Source organism: Abrus precatorius, unplaced genomic scaffold (genome assembly GCF_003935025.1).
Source record: "Abrus precatorius isolate BTA unplaced genomic scaffold, Abrus_2018 Scaffold8, whole genome shotgun sequence".
Lineage (NCBI taxonomy): Eukaryota > Viridiplantae > Streptophyta > Magnoliopsida > Fabales > Fabaceae > Abrus > Abrus precatorius.
In genome coordinates this window covers 2702760-2724930 of record NW_020874428.1, presented here as the reverse complement: position 1 = coordinate 2724930, position 22171 = coordinate 2702760, and the positions used below count along the sequence as shown (strand labels likewise).

Below are 22171 nucleotides of genomic sequence, written 5' to 3'. Positions count from 1 at the left end.
TCGTTATTGATGATTTTGTTCTTGATACTTTGGCCCTTTTTGATACAGGTGCTGATTCAAATTGTATCTTAGAAGGTCTAATTCCTACAAAATATTTTGAAAAAACCTCTGAAAAACTCAGCACTGCTAGTGGTTCAAAGCTGAAAATTAATTACAAACTTTCTAAAGCCGTGATTGAAAATCAAGGGCTTAAGGTTGAAACAAATTTTCTTCTTGTTAAAAATTTAAAAAATGAAGTTATTTTGGGAACACCGTTCATAAAGGCTCTTTTCCCTCTGCAAATTTCGAAAGATGGCATATCCACTCGTTATTTAGGAAAACAAGTAACCTTCAAATTTTCTAATAAGCCTTTTACAAAAAATATTAATTCCATCCAGAACAAAATTAATCAAATCAATTTTTTAAAAGAAGAAGTTTCTTTTGCTAATATTGAAAAATATTTATGTAATTCTTCACTTCAGAAGAAGATCCAAGCCCTTTTAAACAAAATCCAAGCTTCTATATGTTCTGACCTACCCAGCGCTTTCTGGAATAGGAAAAAACATATTGTCAGTCTCCCTTATGAATCGGGATTCAAAGATACCCAGATTCCCACTAAAGCCAGACCAATTCAGATGAATGAAGAACTTCTTCATTATTGTCAGAAAGAGATTACTGATCTCTTAGACAAAAACCTTATTAGGAAAAGTAAGAGTCCTTGGTCTTGCTCAGCATTTTATGTCAATAAACCTGCTGAGATTGAGAGAGGTACTCCCAGACTTGTCATCAATTACAAACCTCTCAATCAAGCCCTTCAATGGATTAGGCATCCTATCCCCAATAAGAAAGATCTTCTTAACAGACTTAATTCTGCTAAGATATTTTCGAAATTTGATATGAAATCTGGATTTTGGCAAATCCAAATTTGCGAAAATGATAGGTACAAAACTGCCTTTACTGTTCCCTTTGGGCATTACGAATGGAATGTTATGCCCTTTGGCCTAAAAAACGCCCCTTCTGAATTTCAAAAAATCATGAATGACATTTTTAATCCTTATTCAAAATTTGTCATCGTTTACATTGACGATGTTTTAATTTTTTCTCAATCCATTGATCAGCATTTTAAACATATAAATGTTTTTATCAATGTTATTAAACAAAACGGTCTCGCCGTTTCAAAATCAAAAATTAGTCTTTTTCAAACTAATATCAGATTCCTTGGACATAATATTCACCAAGGTACTATTATTCCTATCAGCAGATCCATTGAATTTGCTGATAAATTTCCTGACAGGATTCTTGATAAAACCCAATTGCAAAGGTTTTTAGGTTGCCTCAATTATGTAGGAGATTTCATCCCCCACCTAAATAACATTATCAAGCCTTTACATGATAGGCTTAAAAAGAATCCTCCCTCTTGGACTGACGTCCACACTAATGTCGTTAAAGAAATCAAAACCAAAGTCAGGAAGATAAATTGCCTATATCTTCCCATCCCTCAAGCCTTCAAAATCGTTGAAACTGATGCTTCAGACATAGGTTATGGAGGCATTCTTAAACAAAAAATTGAGTCTCATGAGCATATCATTGCATATACTTCAAAACATTGGAATTCTGCACAACAGAATTATTCTACTGTAAAAAAAGAAGTTTTGGCAATTGTTTTATGCGTCTCAAAATTTCAATCTGATTTATTAAATCAAAAATTTTTAATTAGGGTAGACTGCAAGTCTGCCAAAGAAATTTTACAAAAGGATGTTAAAAATCTTGCCTCAAAACAAATCTTTGCGAGATGGCAAGCAATTTTAAGTGTTTTTGATTTTGATATAGAATATCTCAAAGGCACTTCAAACTCCCTTCCTGATTATCTTACCCGTGAATATTTACAGGATAAGTAAGCTGGCTTTACGGGCCAACTCAAAGGCTGGTGGGATAATTATCTCACTGAAGCTGACAGAGATAACATTCTCTCTGCAGTCAAAATTGATGATAAAGGGAAAACCATTGTCAGTGATAATGAGCGTCTCCCCGATGCTGTGTATACGTTATTATACACAATATCTCAACATTTCCTTGGTGATCCTTCTCTTTGGAGAGAGAGATCCGGTGAGTTACTTTCAAAACTCAAATGTGATTCCCTAGAACAATTCAAAAGGTATAAAGATACCTTCATGTCTAGGGTCCTTACTAGGGAAGATTGCAACCAAGCTTATTGGAAAGAAAAATATCTTGATGGTCTTCCTAAAGCCTTCGGAGATCTTATTAGAAGTAAACTCCGAAGTCGTTCTCCCACTGGAGAAATTAATTATGATAATTATGATTATGGTCAGCTTACTGCTATTATCATCCATAGCGGTATTAAAGCCTGCCAGAAAGATAAACTCCAAAAAGAGCTTGCCAAAGAAAAGGCTTTGAGCAAGAAAGAATTAGGTTCATTCTGCGAACAGTTTGGTCTTCCATCCTGCTCTCCCAAAAGGAAGAAACATGCCCCTAAGAAAGAGGCTGTAGAACCGTACAAAAAGCCCTATAAGCGCCGGTACAATAGAAAACCCAGTCCTAAGAAACAAGGGGATAATGTCATCCCCACGTGTTATCATAATTAACATTGTTACGTAGATTATTTTAAAATTAAACTACTACAAGTCTTTATAATTTCCAAAATATAACATATATATTTAGATTTTCACACTGTACATACAATGACAATCAATCTACATAATTAATAAGTTTAGGAAACAAGAATTTCTGCTTATTTTTAACCCTTTTAATATGAAAGTATGTTTTCTTTCAAGAATATATAGTAACCGCATTTTATGCGCTTTTGATTGCCAATTGGTAGGAAACTTTTAGGTGACATAACCTAAATGTAATGACGAAAAAATATGTATTTTAACATCTGTGACTGTTGTAATTTATTATAGAATTTAGTTTTAATTTTCTTAAATGCCAATAATTAATTGTTTTAAATTAAATGTTCATAATTTATTTGATAGTTGAGGGAAATCATCCCAAAGAATAAAATAAATATAACTTTGCCTTAATGCATTTCTTTTTCTTTTGTTTCAACAAAAAAGGGGAAAAAAGACACGATTGTGTTAAGGATTAATAGGATATTTCAAAGGATCAGAACAAACTTAGAATGTTAGACTTCAATTTATATTGAGATATAATATATATATATATATATATATATATATATATATATATATACTGCTATAAATATGTTTAAATCTTCACGAATATAGCTATAACTATGTTTAGGAACGATTCAGTGAAATGAACTGAAAATATAATCTGAAAAATAAAATAATATATATATATATATATATATATATTTAAGGGTTTTTTTTTTTTTTATTATTATTATTATTATCATCATCATCATTTTTTAATAAAAACTTTTAAAAGTAAATCCGATCAAAGCAATCTTTATTCTCTGAAAACTAAAATCCAAGTCGATCAAGCGATACATAAACAAATTTTATGAGATTAACCATTTGGTATAGGTTTTATGTAAAAAAAAAAAAAAACAGTTGTTAAAAATTTATACTAACAAATAATGTATTATATTAATATTTTTATTAAAAAACATTTATTAGTATAATGTATTGTATTAATAGTATGAACCTATAATGCCTATACTAACACTTAAACTTTTGCCAGAAAAATTTTATATTAACAAAGATTAATCTGACAACAAAGTGTTGGTAAATGGCATTTATTTATATTGTTATGTAATAGGTTGTTTTTTAACTTTCTATGCTTGATTTAATATAAGAAGATAGAACTAAATGAATAAGAAAAAAACTATTTAGTCTATGAGGAGATAAAATATATGTTATCTCAAATTTTAACAAAAATAAATTGCTATACATCATAGGTCACAATTAACATAGCCTTGTCTTTAAGATATAATCCCGAAAAAAGCCAGCACAATAAAGAGTTTCAATAGTTTTGGTATTGTCCAACCTATAAACGCACAGACACAGTATTGATTTTAAGATGTTATATTACCTCCAAATTTAAAAATGATATTTCTACTACAACAAAACATAATTTGAGTTTTGAAGGACTTTCTGATTATAATTTCTTCACGTGAAAAACACTTATGTGCTTCTGCATTGTAAAAAGCCAACAATAACATAAGGATCATCAAAACGAAGAGAATCAATTGAGACGCTAGGGAGTTGGTGGGGAAAAGGAGACAGTGAGTAATCAGCAATGGCAGCCTCTTAATCCAAACAACTCTATTTAACAAATCACCTCTTAGTTGAATGCCCACTATGTTGACTGTTGTTTGTGCCCTTTGAAGTGGAGAAAACTTTATCATATGGTTCTAATTAAGCTATATTTGCAAAAGTTGTATAATTGGCTGTTGATGTTTCCCTTTGTTTATGAAAGGGATCTCTATCATACTGGCCCTTAATTGGAGGTGCTAGCTTAATCCATCTACAATTCCACAAATCCTATATTTTTATTAATTATAATCCTTCTACCATGATATACACACAAGAAATAAAAGTTTTTTAATTGTGTTTTAAGCCCCCCCCCCCCCCATTAGTACTTAGCTTCTCCTACATTTCTCTTAAAATCTCACAAGAAGATAATATTAAGAACATATTTAATTATGTAGTACCAATAATCATATAGCTAGTCAACTGTCTTTCTTAACAAAAGGACACTTCTATCATTTTGTAATTAAGCTTAATGTATAATAGATTATCTGGATTGGATGCTAGAATATATCTATTGAAAAAGGAGGAAATTTATTTAATTGGCAAGACATTATATTTAACTTTTCGTTGTTCTAAATATCCCTTACTATAGATATGAGGAATATACATGAGATTTCCTAGCTGGAACTAGAAAAGATGTTGAAGAAATCAAGACAACAATATTCATTAAAAAAAGGTCGAAGAGAAAGTTACTTCCTTGAAGTTGGCTCCTCAAATCACATGTTGGAAGATCCTCACGTATTAGATGTATCCAAACAAGATCCAGTGAGCTCATTTATGATTATCCTAAGCACCATCGTTGGCCCTCCTCTATTATTCAAATAAGTTTATAACCTCTGCCTTATATAATAACTATATCATAAAGATTCATTCTTGGTACGAAATCTTGGGATTCCTTGCTTTTAGAAGGCACATCACTTCTTTGGCAAGTTAATTATTTCACATTTTGTTTGTTGGGTTTCAGGGACTGTTGGGAGCAGAACACAGTGCAACTTAGCTTTGCTTTTATGTGTGTGTGTGTTTATGCATGCTAATTAAAACTTAGTTGATAATGTCTAACAAAAAAGCTACTATTATCCCTAGCTTCGAGAAAAGTGTTGTACAAGGAATTGCAATACATGATCATTAATAATAAAAAAATTTATATTTAATAAATTAAGTATCTCAATTGTAATTTGATAACTAATTGAGAAACGAATAAAAACAATAATTTTATAAATTTTTTATAACTATATTAGATTAGATATAATTTTGTCTTTTTAATATATAGTTAAATATAGTTTTATTTTTAATAAAATTATATCTTAATTAATTGAAAATTATTTTTTCTTGAGTCAAATCGGGCAAGCCAATTGTTGTAATGTGGCATAGTTAGGCCCTAACAAGCAAAAAAACTCAGTTGATGCTTAAAATAGGTCATGCCTCAATAACTAATGATTACGTGCTCAAAAGCACAAAAAATGACAAGGCTATGGGGCACGTTGAGACCTTTTTTTTTTTCTTCAAGTAATTCATGTATAAAAGATAATTCATTAAAATAATAAAAAAGAAAATTTACTCATATAATAATGATAAAAATAATTAATCTAAAACAATTTAAATAAGAATCAAGAATCAACTTTAACTAATAAGCTAGGTGCATAAATAAATCGAATAAAAAGAGAGAAATATTTTAAATAAAAATAATCAAACAAAAGCATCATTTGTTAAAATTATGATATAATAAAGTATACAAATTAAATTAGAAATACATATTTTTAAATAATAGTATTATAAGAATAAAATCATTATGATTCATTCCATTTAGTTTACAATTTAAATAGTAAGATGAATTTTTTTCATTTTAGTATAATATATCTAAGAAATAAAATCTTCACACCATTATATTCTATTTTTCTATATTTCATTTTAATCTATTTTATCTCACTTTTGTCTCTTTTCATTGATCTAAACATAACCTTCAACAAACCTAATTAGTCTCTCAAGTGATAGTATAAAAAATGCAAAATTCGCCAAAATGTTACCCGCTAATTGCGAATTTTGGAATATGTGGCGAGAAGTGAAAATCCATTTGCAATGGATTGAACTTATATACTAAATTTGAGGGTTTATGATCTGATTTCATGCTTGATTAGTTTAGTGAAACATATATTATTTGGAGTTAAAATTTGATAATTGGATTATTTTATCTTTTAAGAAAAAGAATTAACCCAGTTTATAATTAATTATTAATAGGATAAATCTTCACTTTAATTTCTAAAATATGTAACTTATCTATAGTTAATCTCTTAAATTTTAAATTTTAATTTTTAAATTAATAATTGTTAATTATGTTAGTCTTTACGGATAAGAGACATTAAAATTAAGTAAAAGAATTATGATTTATCAAGTTAAGTAACACATGACTGCAACACAAAATAACATTATTTTAGAATCTTTAAAAAATAGAAAATTTTTATTTTAAAATTTTAAAATTTTTGAGAAATAAGATTCTTCCTCGTCTTTTACTTCTTCTTCCATGACATCTTATTTTTCTTAGCAATTGGTGTAATAGATTGTTAGATGTAGAACAATAAAACTAGCAATTCCATCAACATGTTTGAGGAAAACTATAACAATCTATCTCTTGTTAGCTTCAAGGAGGGTTTGAACTATAGAAAAATCATCATAAAGGACTATGAGAGTTTCATTAATGACAACTTTCACAAGAACCCACATTAATGTTAATGTCCTATATATGAGATCTTTTCACTAAATTTGATAACAATTAGTTGTCCACCCACATATTTGAGGCTTAGATTTGGTGGTTCAAGTGAGAAAACTCAAGATGAAGGAGCACGACGTCATTATACTAGTGGTTGAAGGAAGAAAAAAGATTCCATAGAAGAAGGAGAAGTAAAAGACAAAAAATGTTATTGTTCAAAAATATTAAAATTCAAGTATAATAATAATAGTTTTAGAAGATTTTAAAACATCATTTTGGGTCAATGTCAAGTGTCACTTAATGTAACAAATTATCATTCCGTTACTTAATTTTAACATCTCTTAACAGGAAGAACTAACATGATTGACAATTTTTAATATTAGAGACTAAAATTTAAAATGTAAGAGATTAATTTGATTGAAATTACATATTTTTAAGAGACTAAAGTAAATATTTATTTATTATTAATATATATATTGCGGCAATTTGTGTTAAATTAGGGTGCAATCAGTCAACGCCCATCAACCATAAAAAATAAAATACAATGTTTTGTGCTATCTATTCAGATTGCATCCGATGATTGCTTTATCCCGATGCCTTAATGACTCATGTATGATGCATGATTAGTTTTTTATCTGAAATTCCCAATGTGTTTTTATATTCATTGTTACATAGTCACAGTATTCAAGTATGTGAACTGAAATCAATAAAGCATATGGCCAAATCATGAAAAGGATAATGATATTTTGCCGTAAATTTAAGAAGTGAAAATAAATGTGAGAAAGAAAAAATATAATATGAAAAATACTGTTAAAATAATATGTATAAAAGTAAAATGTAAAAAATACTATTATTATTGATCCCAATACTAAGATTCTTCATCAATTACCAAAGTTGCAGATTACTTGAAATTCCCACTTCAGTAAAATTCTAATAAGCCAAACAACAATACGTGATAAACTTGGTATTGCCATCAGTGTCCCCATGTATTCGAAGCTGTCGAAAAATGAAATTCAGACGTTGCGAATAAAATATAAAGATAATCCATATTCAATTAACCAAAGCTACCAAAATAAATGTAATAAAAATCAGAATAAAAATTTAAAAACAAATAAGCTAAAAGATAAGACAACAAGAAAGAAGGGAAAAAAAAAGTTAATTTTGTTCTAAAAGAGGGTCATACAGATTAGTTTTTCATGATAGTTATTACACTCAATACTTTTGATTGTGAGCTACTTTTATCAAAATAGTTCCCATATCACGAATCTCTAATATCAATTTGGCAAATGATTAATGCATATATTAAGTTTCGTTATTTAAAAATTAGACTTAAAATATGTTACTCTAGTTTCTTAAAAAATTTCATTTGTTTTATCCTCATAAATTATATATTTTTAAAAAATATATTTTATTTTAATAATAACACGGCATATATCTAATTATACTGTCATGGACTATTTTGTAATAACATATGACATGGTATAACTATACTTATGTCACATAATACTAAACAGTGACAAAAGCTATTTTAAAAATGTTAAAACTTACAAAACTAAAAAACGCATATTAAATTTTGCTTATGAGAACTAAAAAATAGATTTTAAAAAATAATAATTTCAAGTTAGGAACAAGTCAACAAAATTATAATTTTGGTAAAGTCAACAAGGAGGGGTGGGTTACCTTGTCTTGAGATGGTCCAATCCTTGTCCTTCCCAATAGCCCAAAAGAAATAGCCCTTCAAGCCCTTTGACTTAGCAAACCGAACCTTCTTCGTAATGGAGGGTCCATCATCATACCCGATCCAAGTAGTATCCGCATAAGAGTAGAATGACACAGCCACCTCATCATACACAACATTGGCACCATTATCTTTGTTGAACACCAAAATTTCATCGTAGTCCATAGTACCATCCGTATCAGTGGCTTCACCAACCGCTTCAGCCCCAACCCCATGTACATTCGGATCCTGGAGCTTCCATGCCCGCCCGTATAATGGTAAGCCCATGACCAGCTTTTCGGGTGGCACACCAGATTCGATCCACAACCCGATCCCATAGCGGGTACTTATATTAGAATTTGGATCATATAAAGCAGCATTAAAGCCCGTAAAATTGGCCCATGTACCATGGTAGTCAAAGCACATGGGGCTAGCCCAATCCAAGTACTTGGTAATGGCTTGGGCCGGGTATGATCTAGGCCCATTACCAATAAGCTTAATTGTGGAAGCATAGTACACCGCAGAAGTCAAAAGCAAACGCGGTTTTCTCTGAATTTGAGCTTCCACCACCAACGCTTGGTGCCACTCTTGAAACAATAGACCAAGGTTAGACATATCAAGTTCAGTTTCTGGGAACTCCCAATCCAAATCAAGACCGTTGAACCCGTATTCGCGTGCCACGTGGATGGTGGATTTTATGAAAACTTGACGATTTTGCTTGGTGCTAGCCATGAGAGAGAACGCGGTTGAATTGCTGCCACCTCCCCCAATTGACAGAAGAGTTTTCACAGGCGGGTGACGGTAGCGGAGCCCGTTGATGAAGTTAGGTATCCATTTTTTATGAAACTCGGTGACATTAAGGTTGAAAAATAGTGGGTCGGGTTCTATGAAGGCATAATAGATGTGAGTGAAGTACTTTGTGTCAATAGAAGAGGGTGAAAAATCACTCCCCGAAGGCCAATATGCAGCTCTGACACTACCTCTACTTGGTTCATATTCCCAATTAGAAGGTTCATGAAGTGCATAAGAGTGGAGGATCATGAATATAACCAAAAGGGGTGTGATAATTTGCCTTTGGAGGGCCATGTTGATCATAAGAGAATGGGAATGTGCCAAAAAGGTGGTTAATTGAATGTGTATATATATGTGCCAACTCGTGGGTTTTGTTGACATACAGATTAGGATCGTGGATATTTGTATTTTTGGTGGCGTTGGAAAATTGCGTTCAAACTCTAATAGGAGGAGTGGGTTCGAAGTTTGAACATTACAGTGGGAATATTAAATACTGGGAATAAATCAAACGCAAGGAAACAAAAGTGGACAAGGTAACCAATATAATACAAGTCAAAACGTCTAGAATCACAAAGGTTCAGCACAACATAAGGTTTTTCATCGATAATGTCAACCTTATTAAAGTCATTATTATATTCGAGAAATTAACTGTCTGCCTTTTCCTCCCAGTGAAAGATGCTTCCGCATGACTTCAAAAAGAGAATAAAAATTAGATATAATGTTGACATATTAGAGTCCAAAAAATGGGTCGACTAAGTTTGTTAAATTATAGAATTTATATTTTAAAATTTTAACTTTATTTTTTTACTTGGTTCATCTTTTTTTTTTTCATCTAGATTCAAGGTGGTCTAATTTATTTACCTGTAAAATGTTAATTTTTATTATTGACCAGTAACTTTATTTATCCAATTTATGAAAATAATAATTATCAAGATAAAATTATAAAATATTAATTTTGAAAAAAAATTAAAAATAACTGAAATAGTTGTATTTAAAATTTGTCTGGCCCAATAGTTTTACCACTTTCCACTGCAAAAGAAATGTCAAACCCACTTAACTCATTGGAGTACAGTAAGGCACTGATTGGTTCATAGGAACAAATGGTTTTTTGGTGGTGTAGGCTGCAGTTAGTGCATTCGTTGTATGGCCACTGATCGATGTTCAATAGAGAGACAGATTCATGGTGTCTAAAATAATATCCTCTCTCTCTCTCTCTCTATCTCTATCTATCTATCTATCTATCTATATATATATATATATACATACATAGTGGAATTCGTCAAATGAAAGAAATCACGCCACTACAGTACATTAGCCAAATTAAAGAAAGCAATAATATCTCAAACTAACTGACCCTACACATTTATGAAAATAAGTACAATATGAATAGGAGAGAAACAAACATAAAGACACGACAATGAGAAAACAACGAAGAATGGTAACTCAAAGAAGAAACAGAGACAAGCAAATGAGGGGGAAAGAAAGGTCTAAAACCTATGTGTTTAATTTAAGATAGATGGAGTAAATTGATTATTCAAAATGTGGAAGGGTTATATTAGTGTCTCTATCTTTTTCTCACCCACATATACGTGTGTAAAATAATAATAATCATAATACGCGTAACAAAAAATAATATATTATTACTAATTTGTTCTAATTAATAAATATTTTAATTAAATAATGAAATAAATAAAATATAAATTTTAAAATTTTTGATAATATATTGAATTTGAAAATATATAAATAAATTATTTAATGAAAATTTGTTTATATAAATACGTAATGAAAATAGAATAAATTGAATAATGATTAATAAATAAAAAAATTCCTCTCTGTAAACTATGTCACATGGCTAAGTGAGGACAGGTAAGAGAAATTTAAATTCTTAATTGGTAAAGTTAAATAAAATAATATAGGGTAGTTTAGTATTTTACTAAATTTTAGTATTACCCCTTAAAATATAGGGTATTTGAGTAAAATAATAATTAAAGAATGAGAATATAAGTATGTCAAACTTTTACCATATAAAAATGCATGGTAAAAAATAGATAAACGTAATAACTCTTCTTTATTTTCTTTTAAGTCAACTTAGATGGGTCATATGAAGCATTTTTCTTTCATATACTTAACAAATTTCGGCATTCATTTCCTTATGTTTTCTTGCAAGATTAGGGCAACTTGTATATGACCATTGTTTTTTTTCTTTCTTTTTTAATCCAATCAATATTTTATCCACATCAAAATTCTCTTTCATCATGTTCTAATCTCTTTTTCACCTCAACATTCTAAGTTCAAACAAGGAATGCAAGTTTGAGTATCAACCATTTGAGGTTGAAAAAGAAGAAACACAATTTAAGGCTTTGGTAGATAAAACTATGATCTCTTTAATTTGATTTTAAGAACTTTACACTTTATTTTAGTGATTTGATAGCCTTTAGGTTAGGGTTTAAACCAAAATCCTATCTAAAAACATATTTAAGGATCACTTAAAAGTTTATGTATGAAATCAATTATTTTGTTTTTGTATGTGAATAAATAGTTGGATGATAGAAATTGGATGAGAAAAACCTAGGACATAGGGTTTTACCTATTACACATTTTTATGTTTTTTTTTTTAGTTTAATATCAATGTTATTTAATTTAGTTTTTACCAAGCACTCTTACTTAATCTATTAACATCCAATAATAATGTAGTGTTAATATTCTTTTACCTAAACGATCCTCAATGATCATATAAGGTAAAAGGTAGAGAAAACATAAAGAACATATGTATTTGTTAATATAATAACTATTGGAAGAGAGTGCTTAAATTTGATCCGCCTAACCATTTGTCATGTTTTATGCTATAATTCCATTAATTACATGTGGTATGATCGCTTACAATGCAATTAACTATAAGATACTAAAAGTGATCAGTTCTTAATATGAACAATTCAATTCAATAGGATAAAAACTAAATACAAAAGAAACCAATATTACTAAACATAAAAATCATATAGAGTATGCAATAGGATCTGTCATAACCCTAACTATGGATTTAGCTACTCAACAAAATAAATAACGAAAAACATAATGAACTAATCTATAAAACACAAAAGAGAATTCAAATAAGAAAAACCCAAAAGGAAAAAAGATAAAAAGAGTTCTTGTTCTCCACAGGGCATTCAATTACTCGTTCGAACTCTGAAAGAATGTTCATTATCTTTACCAATGATCTCCAATAACTCTTAACAGTCAAATAAGTCAGAATTAAGAGGGAGAAGAAGGTGTGTAGAGTAGTATCATCTCTTAAGGGCATAAGGTTTATTTATATAAAGTGTAGAATAAGATATAGGATCGTGATTTGGCCTTCAAGAGATGATCTCAATCTTTAAGAGAGAATATTTAATTTGTCAATCTTCAAAATTTTAATTTTATACTTTCAATTGAAAATTGATCCAAATTTTCATATTTAAATATTTATTTAAGTTTAAATTTAAAATTTAAAATTAAAACTCAAATTCACATGCCATGACCAAGGGATAAAATCATTTAATTTTTATCCAAAATATCTTCATAATGCACTAATAATAACTTTCAGCTAAATTGTAACAATTAATAACATAATCAGTGTAAATATATATAAAATAGAATTTAAGTGTATAAATATAAGGCATAAAATATATCAAATCATAGACTTATCACTTACCTTTAAATGATAAATCTTGCAAATTATGAGTAAAAATGCTTGTAGTTTAATCACCTCTACAAATACTAGGGTTCAATCTAAAATTATCTCTCTCTTTTTTAAATCATAATCAAGTAACCATATTTATTATTAAAACTAAACTACTACACTATAATATTTCATAAAAACAATAGTTGAATATTTGTATCTCGGTTAGCAAAACAACCTTATAAGAAAAAGATTTAGGAAAAATCTAAGCTTGTCAAGAGAAAAGTACTCTATATTATCACAATTACTTAACATCCTAAATAGAAATTTGAAGTCACTAAGAAAATAGTCTTTTTTATATTATCTTTACAAATCATCACACTTAACCACAACTCAAATCTCAATGATATATTGAACATAATTATATGTTTGAGCTATTATAAAAGAATTTTTTAATATAATACTTCAAAAACAAGGTGTGCTTATTTATCTTTTTAAATTTTGTGGTCTAAAAAAGTAGAAAAAAATTATTTTGTTACCCTAAACATCTATAAAACTTTACTATTCTAATGGAAAATCACACACATTAACATTTTGTCATTATTGTTGGATAGCCTCCTTCTTCAGTGTCATAGTTTTAGTAAAGAGATTTTTCTTACAAATTTATCTATATTTTAATTTAGAGTCAACATAGTTAGCCATAATCAAATATCTAAACCGTAATCTTTCTCTCATTCCAACTAAGTTACCTAAAGTATCTAAGTTTTAATATCACCTAAGGTACGTCGAATCCTAAATATGATCCTCTAAAACATTTTCCATCAATTTACATAATTCATGTACTTAATCATTGATTAATAAGAGGTTTAGTCACTCAAAGTTCTGTCTAAGTGTACAATATTCCATTAGTAGAATAGCAAAATCGGATAATATATCTGACCTCCATCATTATTGTCAACATATATTACAATTATAATTTTAAAGATGTTTTTTAAATGATTTTTTTTATTTTTATAGAACCCAAATAGAAAAAATAAATAAATTTAAATTGCATATTAAAAACTGTATTAAAAAGCAAAGAATAAAAAAAGAGTAATTTTTAATAAAATTTTGCAATGTAATAATTGTTTAAGATAAAAATAAAATAATATTTAATTTTTGATAAATAATACTAATCATTTAAATTTAGAACCTCATCAGAGAAAATTTTTAAAATGTGATTTGGAGTTGAATTTTAAGAAAAAATAGACCGAGTAACAAATTTTTTACTTAATTATATTTTGTCAGTCCTTTGAAAAAAATTTGGAATACAATATATTTTAATTTTGATAGCTATATTCTTTTCTTAAATACATTTTTTTAATATTTTCATAAATTTAATTTTTTATTATTATCACTTATTAATGACATGCCTCGTTAATTGAGCATAAACCTAATAAGATGCATGTTATATTATCACAAAATAATGACGGAAACCTTTTTCAAAACTTTTAAAATTAGTAAAAATCAAAATCAATTAAAAAATATAAAAAAACTAAAATTAAAAATTGCTATATTTACATGAATTTAAAATATATTTAAGTGTTTCTTTAAGTCTCTTCGAAACTCATGATATGTCAAAATGTAAGGTGACAACTATATATAATTTTTTAAAAATAAGACACTCGTTTACAAACCATATTTAAGCGATGACTAAACAAAGGAAAAAGTGTTAAAAATATTTAAACAAAAAATTATCCCTTGTTTGTTTGAGATAATAAAATGGGCTTCCCATGGTGGGCCAATCCAGTGGGTCGAGTAGTAGCAATTTGAGATCATGTGACGCCTTCCCCATCATATCCTTCACCTCTTTTACATCCAAGGTGGGCCTTATGATGTTACATCCAAGGTGGGCCTTATGATTCAACATCTTCTATACCTTCGCAACTTTTGTGGCCCCAAGTTTATTTATTTCATTTATATATGTTTATATTTCCAAATCCATTAGCAAATAAAATAATAATAATTATTAGAAAAAAATATGAAATATTTGATCGATATATGCTATAAATAATTTTCCAATGTCAACAAAGTTTAAAGTTTGCATAAGAAAGAAAAAAAACCCTTATAGGTTAGGTATTAGGTAAGAACCTTAGCTAAGTTGAACTAACTTTTAAGAAATGAAATTACATAAACCACAAGGATCACATGATTTTTTTAAGGATTCGAAATTTTTACTTCTTTATATTGATTTTTCTGGATAAATAAAGTTACTTCTTATATACACTCTGAAACAATATTTGAGTTACATCTTGAAATTGCTAATCAAGGACATGAGTAGGATTTTCCTAATTTGACCTATACATTGATTAGAAGACCCTGAAAGAACTATCTATTTTTTTATGGCTAAGAGATTACCACCTCTTGAAATAATAAGCAATAGTTTTATAAATGCACAGGCTTAAAATTAAGATTAAAATATTTTCGAATTTATGATATATGAATATTTATGTATCATAACACTAGATGTTTCAAATTTGATTAGTGGATAATTAAAGTTTATAATAATTTAGATAATTAATGTGACAACGAGGATTTGGATATTTTTAAAATTATTATTATATATATATGTAATTATTTATGTCAGACTTGTTAAAATTAAAAAATTATAAAAAATAATTAAAATATTTTTTTTATATATTACAAATATACATATTATTAATTTTAATATGCATAATTTATGAAATAGTTTTAGATTAATTTAAAATTATGAAAACATAATTTATATGATAGAAACTTTTAATTTAATGGTTAATTTTTGATAAATCACATAATAAAAATTATTAAATACTGAAAAAATAAATATAACTTATATTGATGTAGTTTAATAATAGGTAACATGTTGATCCAGTGTGATTAATTAAAACCCGAGATGTCTCAAATCTAATAGAAGAATTCGAAGGAAGCAAATTAAAATAATCGACAAGTATCATTGTCATTACCTCCATAAAAATTAGTGAGAAATGCAGAAAAACAATTTCAACAGTGACTAACACATGTCATTGCTACAACATGCATGTATTGTGTTTTATTATTATTATTTTAAAATTTATTTTAATTAATATTTTAATCACTAAAATTTGCAGTTGTGTTTAGATAATTATTTTCTTATATAATTTTTTTTAATTCTTAGATGTTACTTTTGCCTATCTTATTATTTATTTGATTTGTTTAAATATTATGAAAGTTTTTTTTAATCTGATCTCTTAATATTAAAACAAATGTGATACTAATTTAAAAGATCCAATTAAAAATTATACTTAACAACAAAATTAATAAAATTTAACAAAAAATTTTATAAAGAAAGATGTTTAAAAGAGATTCATTTTTTAAAAAAAAAGTAAAAATGATATACCAAATAAAAATTATAAATTATTAAAAACATTTTATTTTTGTTGCAAAAATTTTAGAGAGAAGAGATATACAGTACCCCATTTAAAGAGGATGAGGAGAATCTAAATTTTTTTTTAATAACTGATGTTTGTAATTAGTACCACTTACAACTATTATGTCATACTATCAGTTTTTTTTTTTATTATATTGGATTGTGATTATACTGTTTCACTTCATTATTTAAATGTGATTTTTTGCTGTAATTAATTAATGAATACCATCACTTGTTGCTCATGAAATTGTCACATGAAAACAATGCCTTAAACACTTTTTTTTTTAATTGAAATTGTCACCCGAATTAAACCAAGTCTTTTGATGGAACAGGTTCATTATAATCGGGCAGATGGTAGAATTGAATTCTCAATGTTCTCTTTTTTGCGTTGATCGATTTTTTTTAATTACAAATTAAGTATTTGTTTAATTTAAAATATAATTATTTTAATGCAATTAATTTTCAATTGTTACCTATAACTAAATCATATACATTGAAATTTTTATCTTTCATTAAACGATATATATATAAGTAAGTCACTAGACATTTAACATTTTTCCAGTTAAATCTATAATTTTGAATTTGAGTCTCAATAAATATAGTCAAATTAAATATTTAAAATGAAAAGTTTATCATCTATAATAATTTTATTTTATTTGAATAAAAAAGTAATTTCGGTAAAAGAAATATGTGATTAGAAAAAAGAAGTATTTTTTTTAATTTTGAAATAAACAGAGGCTAAGCTTAAAAAACAAACAAGGAAAATAAAATGAACTAAGAGATAAATAAAAGCAAGTGGAGGGCACCCACTGACATGAGCCAAAAATTCATTGCAGTTTGGTTTGAGGGTGTCAACCAGTTGACTAGGCCTTAATTCATTATATTTATTCATTGACATCATCAACCAGCAACATAAAGTTGTCGTTTCCAGTTCCATGAACAGTGGCATTCCATTGTCGTATACTCAGATAATGGGAAACCGTTTTTAGTAAATTTTTTTGGGTCACAGAATATTTAAGGTGAAAGGATGGTTGTCACGGTCCATGTTAGAGAGTGCTCTATCAATTAATATTTACGTACAAAGATAACACACAAGAAGAAATCATAGAAATTGAACTCAAACTACATGCTTCTTCTTGTCACAAGCTGAAAGTAACCAAGGTCAAGGACAATGTGGTCCATGTAATGCAGGGAAATATGAGCAAAATTGATTAGTACCATAAGTGATTAAGTATTTTAATTTATGAAAAATATTAAAACTTAGTGACATATCAATTTATGGACGCGTGGTAGTTTTAAATTAATAAAAAAATATTTCTTGTATACATTGTACTTGTGTATCAACGTTTGCCTCCATGTTTGAAACTCTTTAAAGAAATGTTTGTTTTAGATTCATATATTCATATGGTCGTAAGTAGCACACAACTTGCATGCAGAAAAGAAAGCAAACTGGGTTTTGGAAAACGACTTTTTGGAAGCGTGTGAAAGGGAGCCGAGCGTGAGATGATGCAGAAAATTAAAGATTGAAAGAAAGAAAAAGCACGTTATACTGCGAAAGTGAAGACGATGTTAGGGTTATCTGTAACTCGTGTACGTGACAATCAAGGCCCAGCCACCCATGTTTTCATTTGTCATTATCAGCATTATGTTTGTGTCAAAGAGGGAGCGAGAGAATTTTCAACATCTTCCATTATTTGATTTTATTATTACCTACATAGTAAGATTTTTCATAATATGATTTGATTCTTTATAAATTGAACTAAACAGATTAAAAATGTTTTTTTTTTAATTCAATTGGGTTAAGTTTTGGATTGAATAGAATGAGATTTAAATTCAGAATTAAATTAAACAAGTGATAAAGTATAAAATTTGATTAAAGTTAACCAAAAATGAATTTTAAAAATAGGGGGAATCCAATTCAACATATCAATAATCACAGATGATTCGAGGAACGAAAAGGCTTTGTAGTTGTCTTCAATCCAGTACTTTCATGTGGATCCTAAAGATATCTTTTATTGATGGATTGGAACTTTGTGATTTTCTTTTTCGAGGGACTTTCAAATGTGGACCTATTTAGACAGACAGAGAAATCTCTTAAAGAGATTTGGTTCTATGTATTGATTAGACAACTAACAATATACTAACATGGAGTCATTGAGTTGTTTGTCCAACGAGATTAATCAGTTTAAAATTACAAAACTCACTCATGACCCTTTAAGGTGGGGTTAGGCCTTTTGCTAATCAAAGTTGCCAAAAATGACTTGAGAATATGGTAACAATTATTAGTATTATATACACGCAAAAGCCAAAGTTATACACCTAATCCAATAGTTTAACTTGGAGATATGATCCTCTTAATTAATAATAATGAAACTTGATTCCAAATACCACTATCAAGGGCATTAGAGGGACTCCACATCAGTTTCCTCTTTTAATTGTCGGCCATTTGTCCCTTCTGCCACTATTGGACACATCACATAGGATTTCTTCCCCCACCTTTATAGCTACTTTCTTTTCACCGCCTTCAAATTATTTTATTGCTAGCTCATGCACCATGTTTAATTTGTACATTATTATTATTACAGTTTATTTTAATAATTTCATCATAAAAACTAGTATTGAAAGTACTGCAAATTATTGATACAAAATTTCAATTAATGATAATAAAAAATAATATTAAGTGTATTTAAATTAAAAAGTTACACTTAAATTCAGTCTCATTAGTTGCAAAGATAGCTACAATGTTGATTGTTGAAAGAAGTATTTACTCATTCATAAGCATTAGATTGTTAATGAGTTTTCATAAGTGGTCAATTTTGGATGCATTAGAATTAGAATATTGTTACATCTCATAAGTGATCAAATAGATCACAAGGATAAAAAATGGTAAAGATGGAATATTTTAGAATCATTTTCGTGGAAAGATAGGTTCATCTTTCGACATAAACAATGATTTTATGCAAATGGAGTATTCATTGTAATTTCACAACTTATTTTCGTTTAAACCTAAAGTAAAGTGTGTAGATATAGATACAAAAGCGTTACTTGTAACTAGAAAACGAAGGGACAATCTTGCAACAACTGGATGGAAAATGGGACAATCTTGCAACAACTGGGGACAAGGTGGCCTTGTTGATGGACTTTCAAGTACTAAGGAAAGTTTGTTTGGTGACTTTGGTATACATGGACAATGTTCGGCTTTGTCTCCTATGTGAATATGATATGATTAAGGTACTTTTAAGGCGCGCGTGATGGTAACACTTGATAATTTCCTTCTGGTCTTTGTTGTGCCCAAAGGCCAAAGTCCAAACGGTACCTTATTGCTGGTTTCCAATACTAACAAAGCAATGTTCCCACAAGGGGTCTATGCATGGCCAGATAATAGAGACATGGGCTCATACGAAACCATACATTTTATGCAGATATAATTCCTTCACACACACACACACACACACACACACACACACACACACCCATATGGCCCACTATATTACACAATGGGATATGCGTCTATGCACCCAGCCACATGGGTTATGCACAGGACTTTCAATCAAAGTCAAAATTGCATAATCCCCATTAGTTTTTCTCATGAAAATTATACTATAATTTTGTTAATTTAAACATTTAAAAAATAATTTTATGTTGTAATTATTTACTTTTCTTTTTTTATCCTGTATTTCAAAATTATTAAAACCAAAGAGAACAAGCATTAATTATCTATTTTGTTTGTTTACAAAATATTTTTCAACTATACTATAGTTACTATTATGATACGAATACACTATTATTAACTAAAATCTGTTAAAACTCGCCAAATGATGTGTATAACTCTCTTTCAATACAGCTTATTCATAAAGTGTGTTTGAAAGTGTGATATTAGGATTTCTCAGTACTATTTTAACAACACAAACACTTTAGCTTAGAATGGTCATTCCATAGCCATATATAGTATAATTAATAATAGGAATAAGGCATTTGTCTCTCTCCAATATATACTACTTTATCCACTTAAAAGGTCAAGATTCAACAAACTAAAATTCCTTAACCTACCAACAAGGGGACGAGAGAGGAAGTACTCTGATATGGAAGGACTAAGCAAGGAGCCATACCTTTGTGACAGATCAAGCATCATGCTCTCTTCTATTCCAGAGGCTCCTCCAAGTCCAAGTACCCCACTTCAGAATCCACATGAAAAGAAACAACAATCTCTCGAGGAAGAAGAGGAAGAAAAGGAGACAAAGCACAATACCCTATTGGATCTGAATGTTTCTGGTGATGATTACACTCTTGGTTGTAGTCCACAAGGACTAGAACTCAACCTCATCACTTGTTTAGACATGGGATCATCATCATCTAATGCTAATTCATCAGAAACCCCTCTCGGTGGATCTGATGCTGAGCCAAGAGTGTTCTCTTGCAACTACTGCCATAGAAAATTCTACAGTTCACAAGCTCTAGGGGGCCACCAAAATGCACACAAGAGAGAAAGGTCCATAGCAAAAAGAGGGCACAGGTTTGGAACACAGTTAATGGCTTCAGCAGCAGCTTTTGGCCTTCCCTTTGTGCATAACAATCGCTTTGCAAGCATGGCTTCTCTCCCCCTTTATGGTGCTTGCAACAATAGATCTCTTGGGATTCAAGCACACTCCATGATCCACAAGCCTTCTCATGTTAATGGGTTTGGAAGCTCTTATGGATACCATCATCATGGTTGGTCAAGACCCATTATTGATCATCAACCTGGCATAGCAAAGCTAGCTGGTGTGGCAGATTTTCACAGGACAAAATCAACATTGTCATCACCATCACAAAACAGTGTTGGCAGGTTTGAAGTGGTTAGTCCTATGATTAATTCTGCAGCCAATAAAGATATCAGTGGATATGTGGTTGTTAGTGGTGGAACTCGGGTGAAGAGTACTAATAATCAAGATGAAATGAAGCACCTTGATTTATCCCTCAAGCTCTGAACAACATTTTGGGCTTGGTTTGTTTTTTTTATAGTATTTGATTATGAGTAATTCTAGATCAGTATAGTTAAGATTTTGCCAAACTTATATATTTTTCTCACCGTGTGAAATAACATTTGTGTATATTTATTTATCGGAGGATCAAAGTTCAAGGTTCTTTTTTTGTATATGACTTCAGAATCATTCAACTCCAGTTAGGTCAGGTGCCTTATTGAGGTGAAATTTTAAGGTTTGTTGAGTCTTTTTCTTGCCGGGATTTTTTTTCTCCCTAATTTGTCAATAAATCTGATGAAGGGGTTTTTAAGATCCTAAAAGTGGCTATAACTCTTGCTGATCAGTATCAAGACTGAATTAGAATCTGCTACATCTATTTCATTTTCATAAACCAAATTTGTCCGTCCAAAATCATCCCCATTTAAAATTTAATCTGTGAAAGATTATGGAAAATAGAATGAATTCCTATTCTCTTCAAGAAATTTAGGATCAGAAATTCAAGAGCAATATTTCATGCCCCATGCTATGTTATATAAATCTGCAACCGACTACTATCAAGTTATTTTCAAAATATGGTCCTGATCCAATACTTAGAAGAAGCATTTATGATCATTAATTTATGAAAGCACAATTCATTGCTCCAACACTCTTCTGATTTTTTTTATAAGAGACATTATTTAAAAGGTTTTCGTAATCTTTATTAT

The 22171-nt window shown here is 29.1% G+C and overlaps 2 protein-coding genes across 2 annotated transcripts; one reads left to right on the top strand and one right to left on the bottom strand.

Moving 5' to 3' along the window:
* Window positions 1-7652: 7652 nt before the first annotated feature.
* On the bottom strand, window positions 7653-9880 carry LOC113847831 (class V chitinase CHIT5-like). The gene is made up of 2 exons (XM_027477126.1): window positions 8599-9880; window positions 7653-7914 (listed from the first exon to the last, which is right to left on the bottom strand). Exons 1-2 carry the CDS (start codon window positions 9806-9808, stop codon window positions 7892-7894), a joined length of 1233 nt encoding a protein of 410 aa, XP_027332927.1. The 5' UTR covers window positions 9809-9880; the 3' UTR covers window positions 7653-7891.
* Window positions 9881-20464: 10584 nt separating this feature from the next.
* LOC113847760 (zinc finger protein 3) lies at window positions 20465-21711 on the top strand. The gene has a single exon (XM_027477027.1). It carries the CDS (start codon window positions 20589-20591, stop codon window positions 21471-21473), a length of 885 nt encoding a protein of 294 aa, XP_027332828.1. The 5' UTR covers window positions 20465-20588; the 3' UTR covers window positions 21474-21711.
* The last annotated feature ends 460 nt before the right edge of the window (window positions 21712-22171 follow it).

Excerpts from the sequence above, each read along its gene's own strand:
- LOC113847831 (XM_027477126.1), bottom strand. The coding sequence starts at position 9,808 with ATGTCAACAAAACCCACGAGTTGGCACATATATATACACATTCAATTA. Across the intron at positions 7,915-8,598 it reads TTGGACCATCTCAAGACAAG|CTTCGAATACATGGGGACAC; the intron begins GTAACCCACCCC and ends ATTTTTCGACAG.
- LOC113847760 (XM_027477027.1), top strand. The coding sequence starts at position 20,589 with ATGGAAGGACTAAGCAAGGAGCCATACCTTTGTGACAGATCAAGCATC.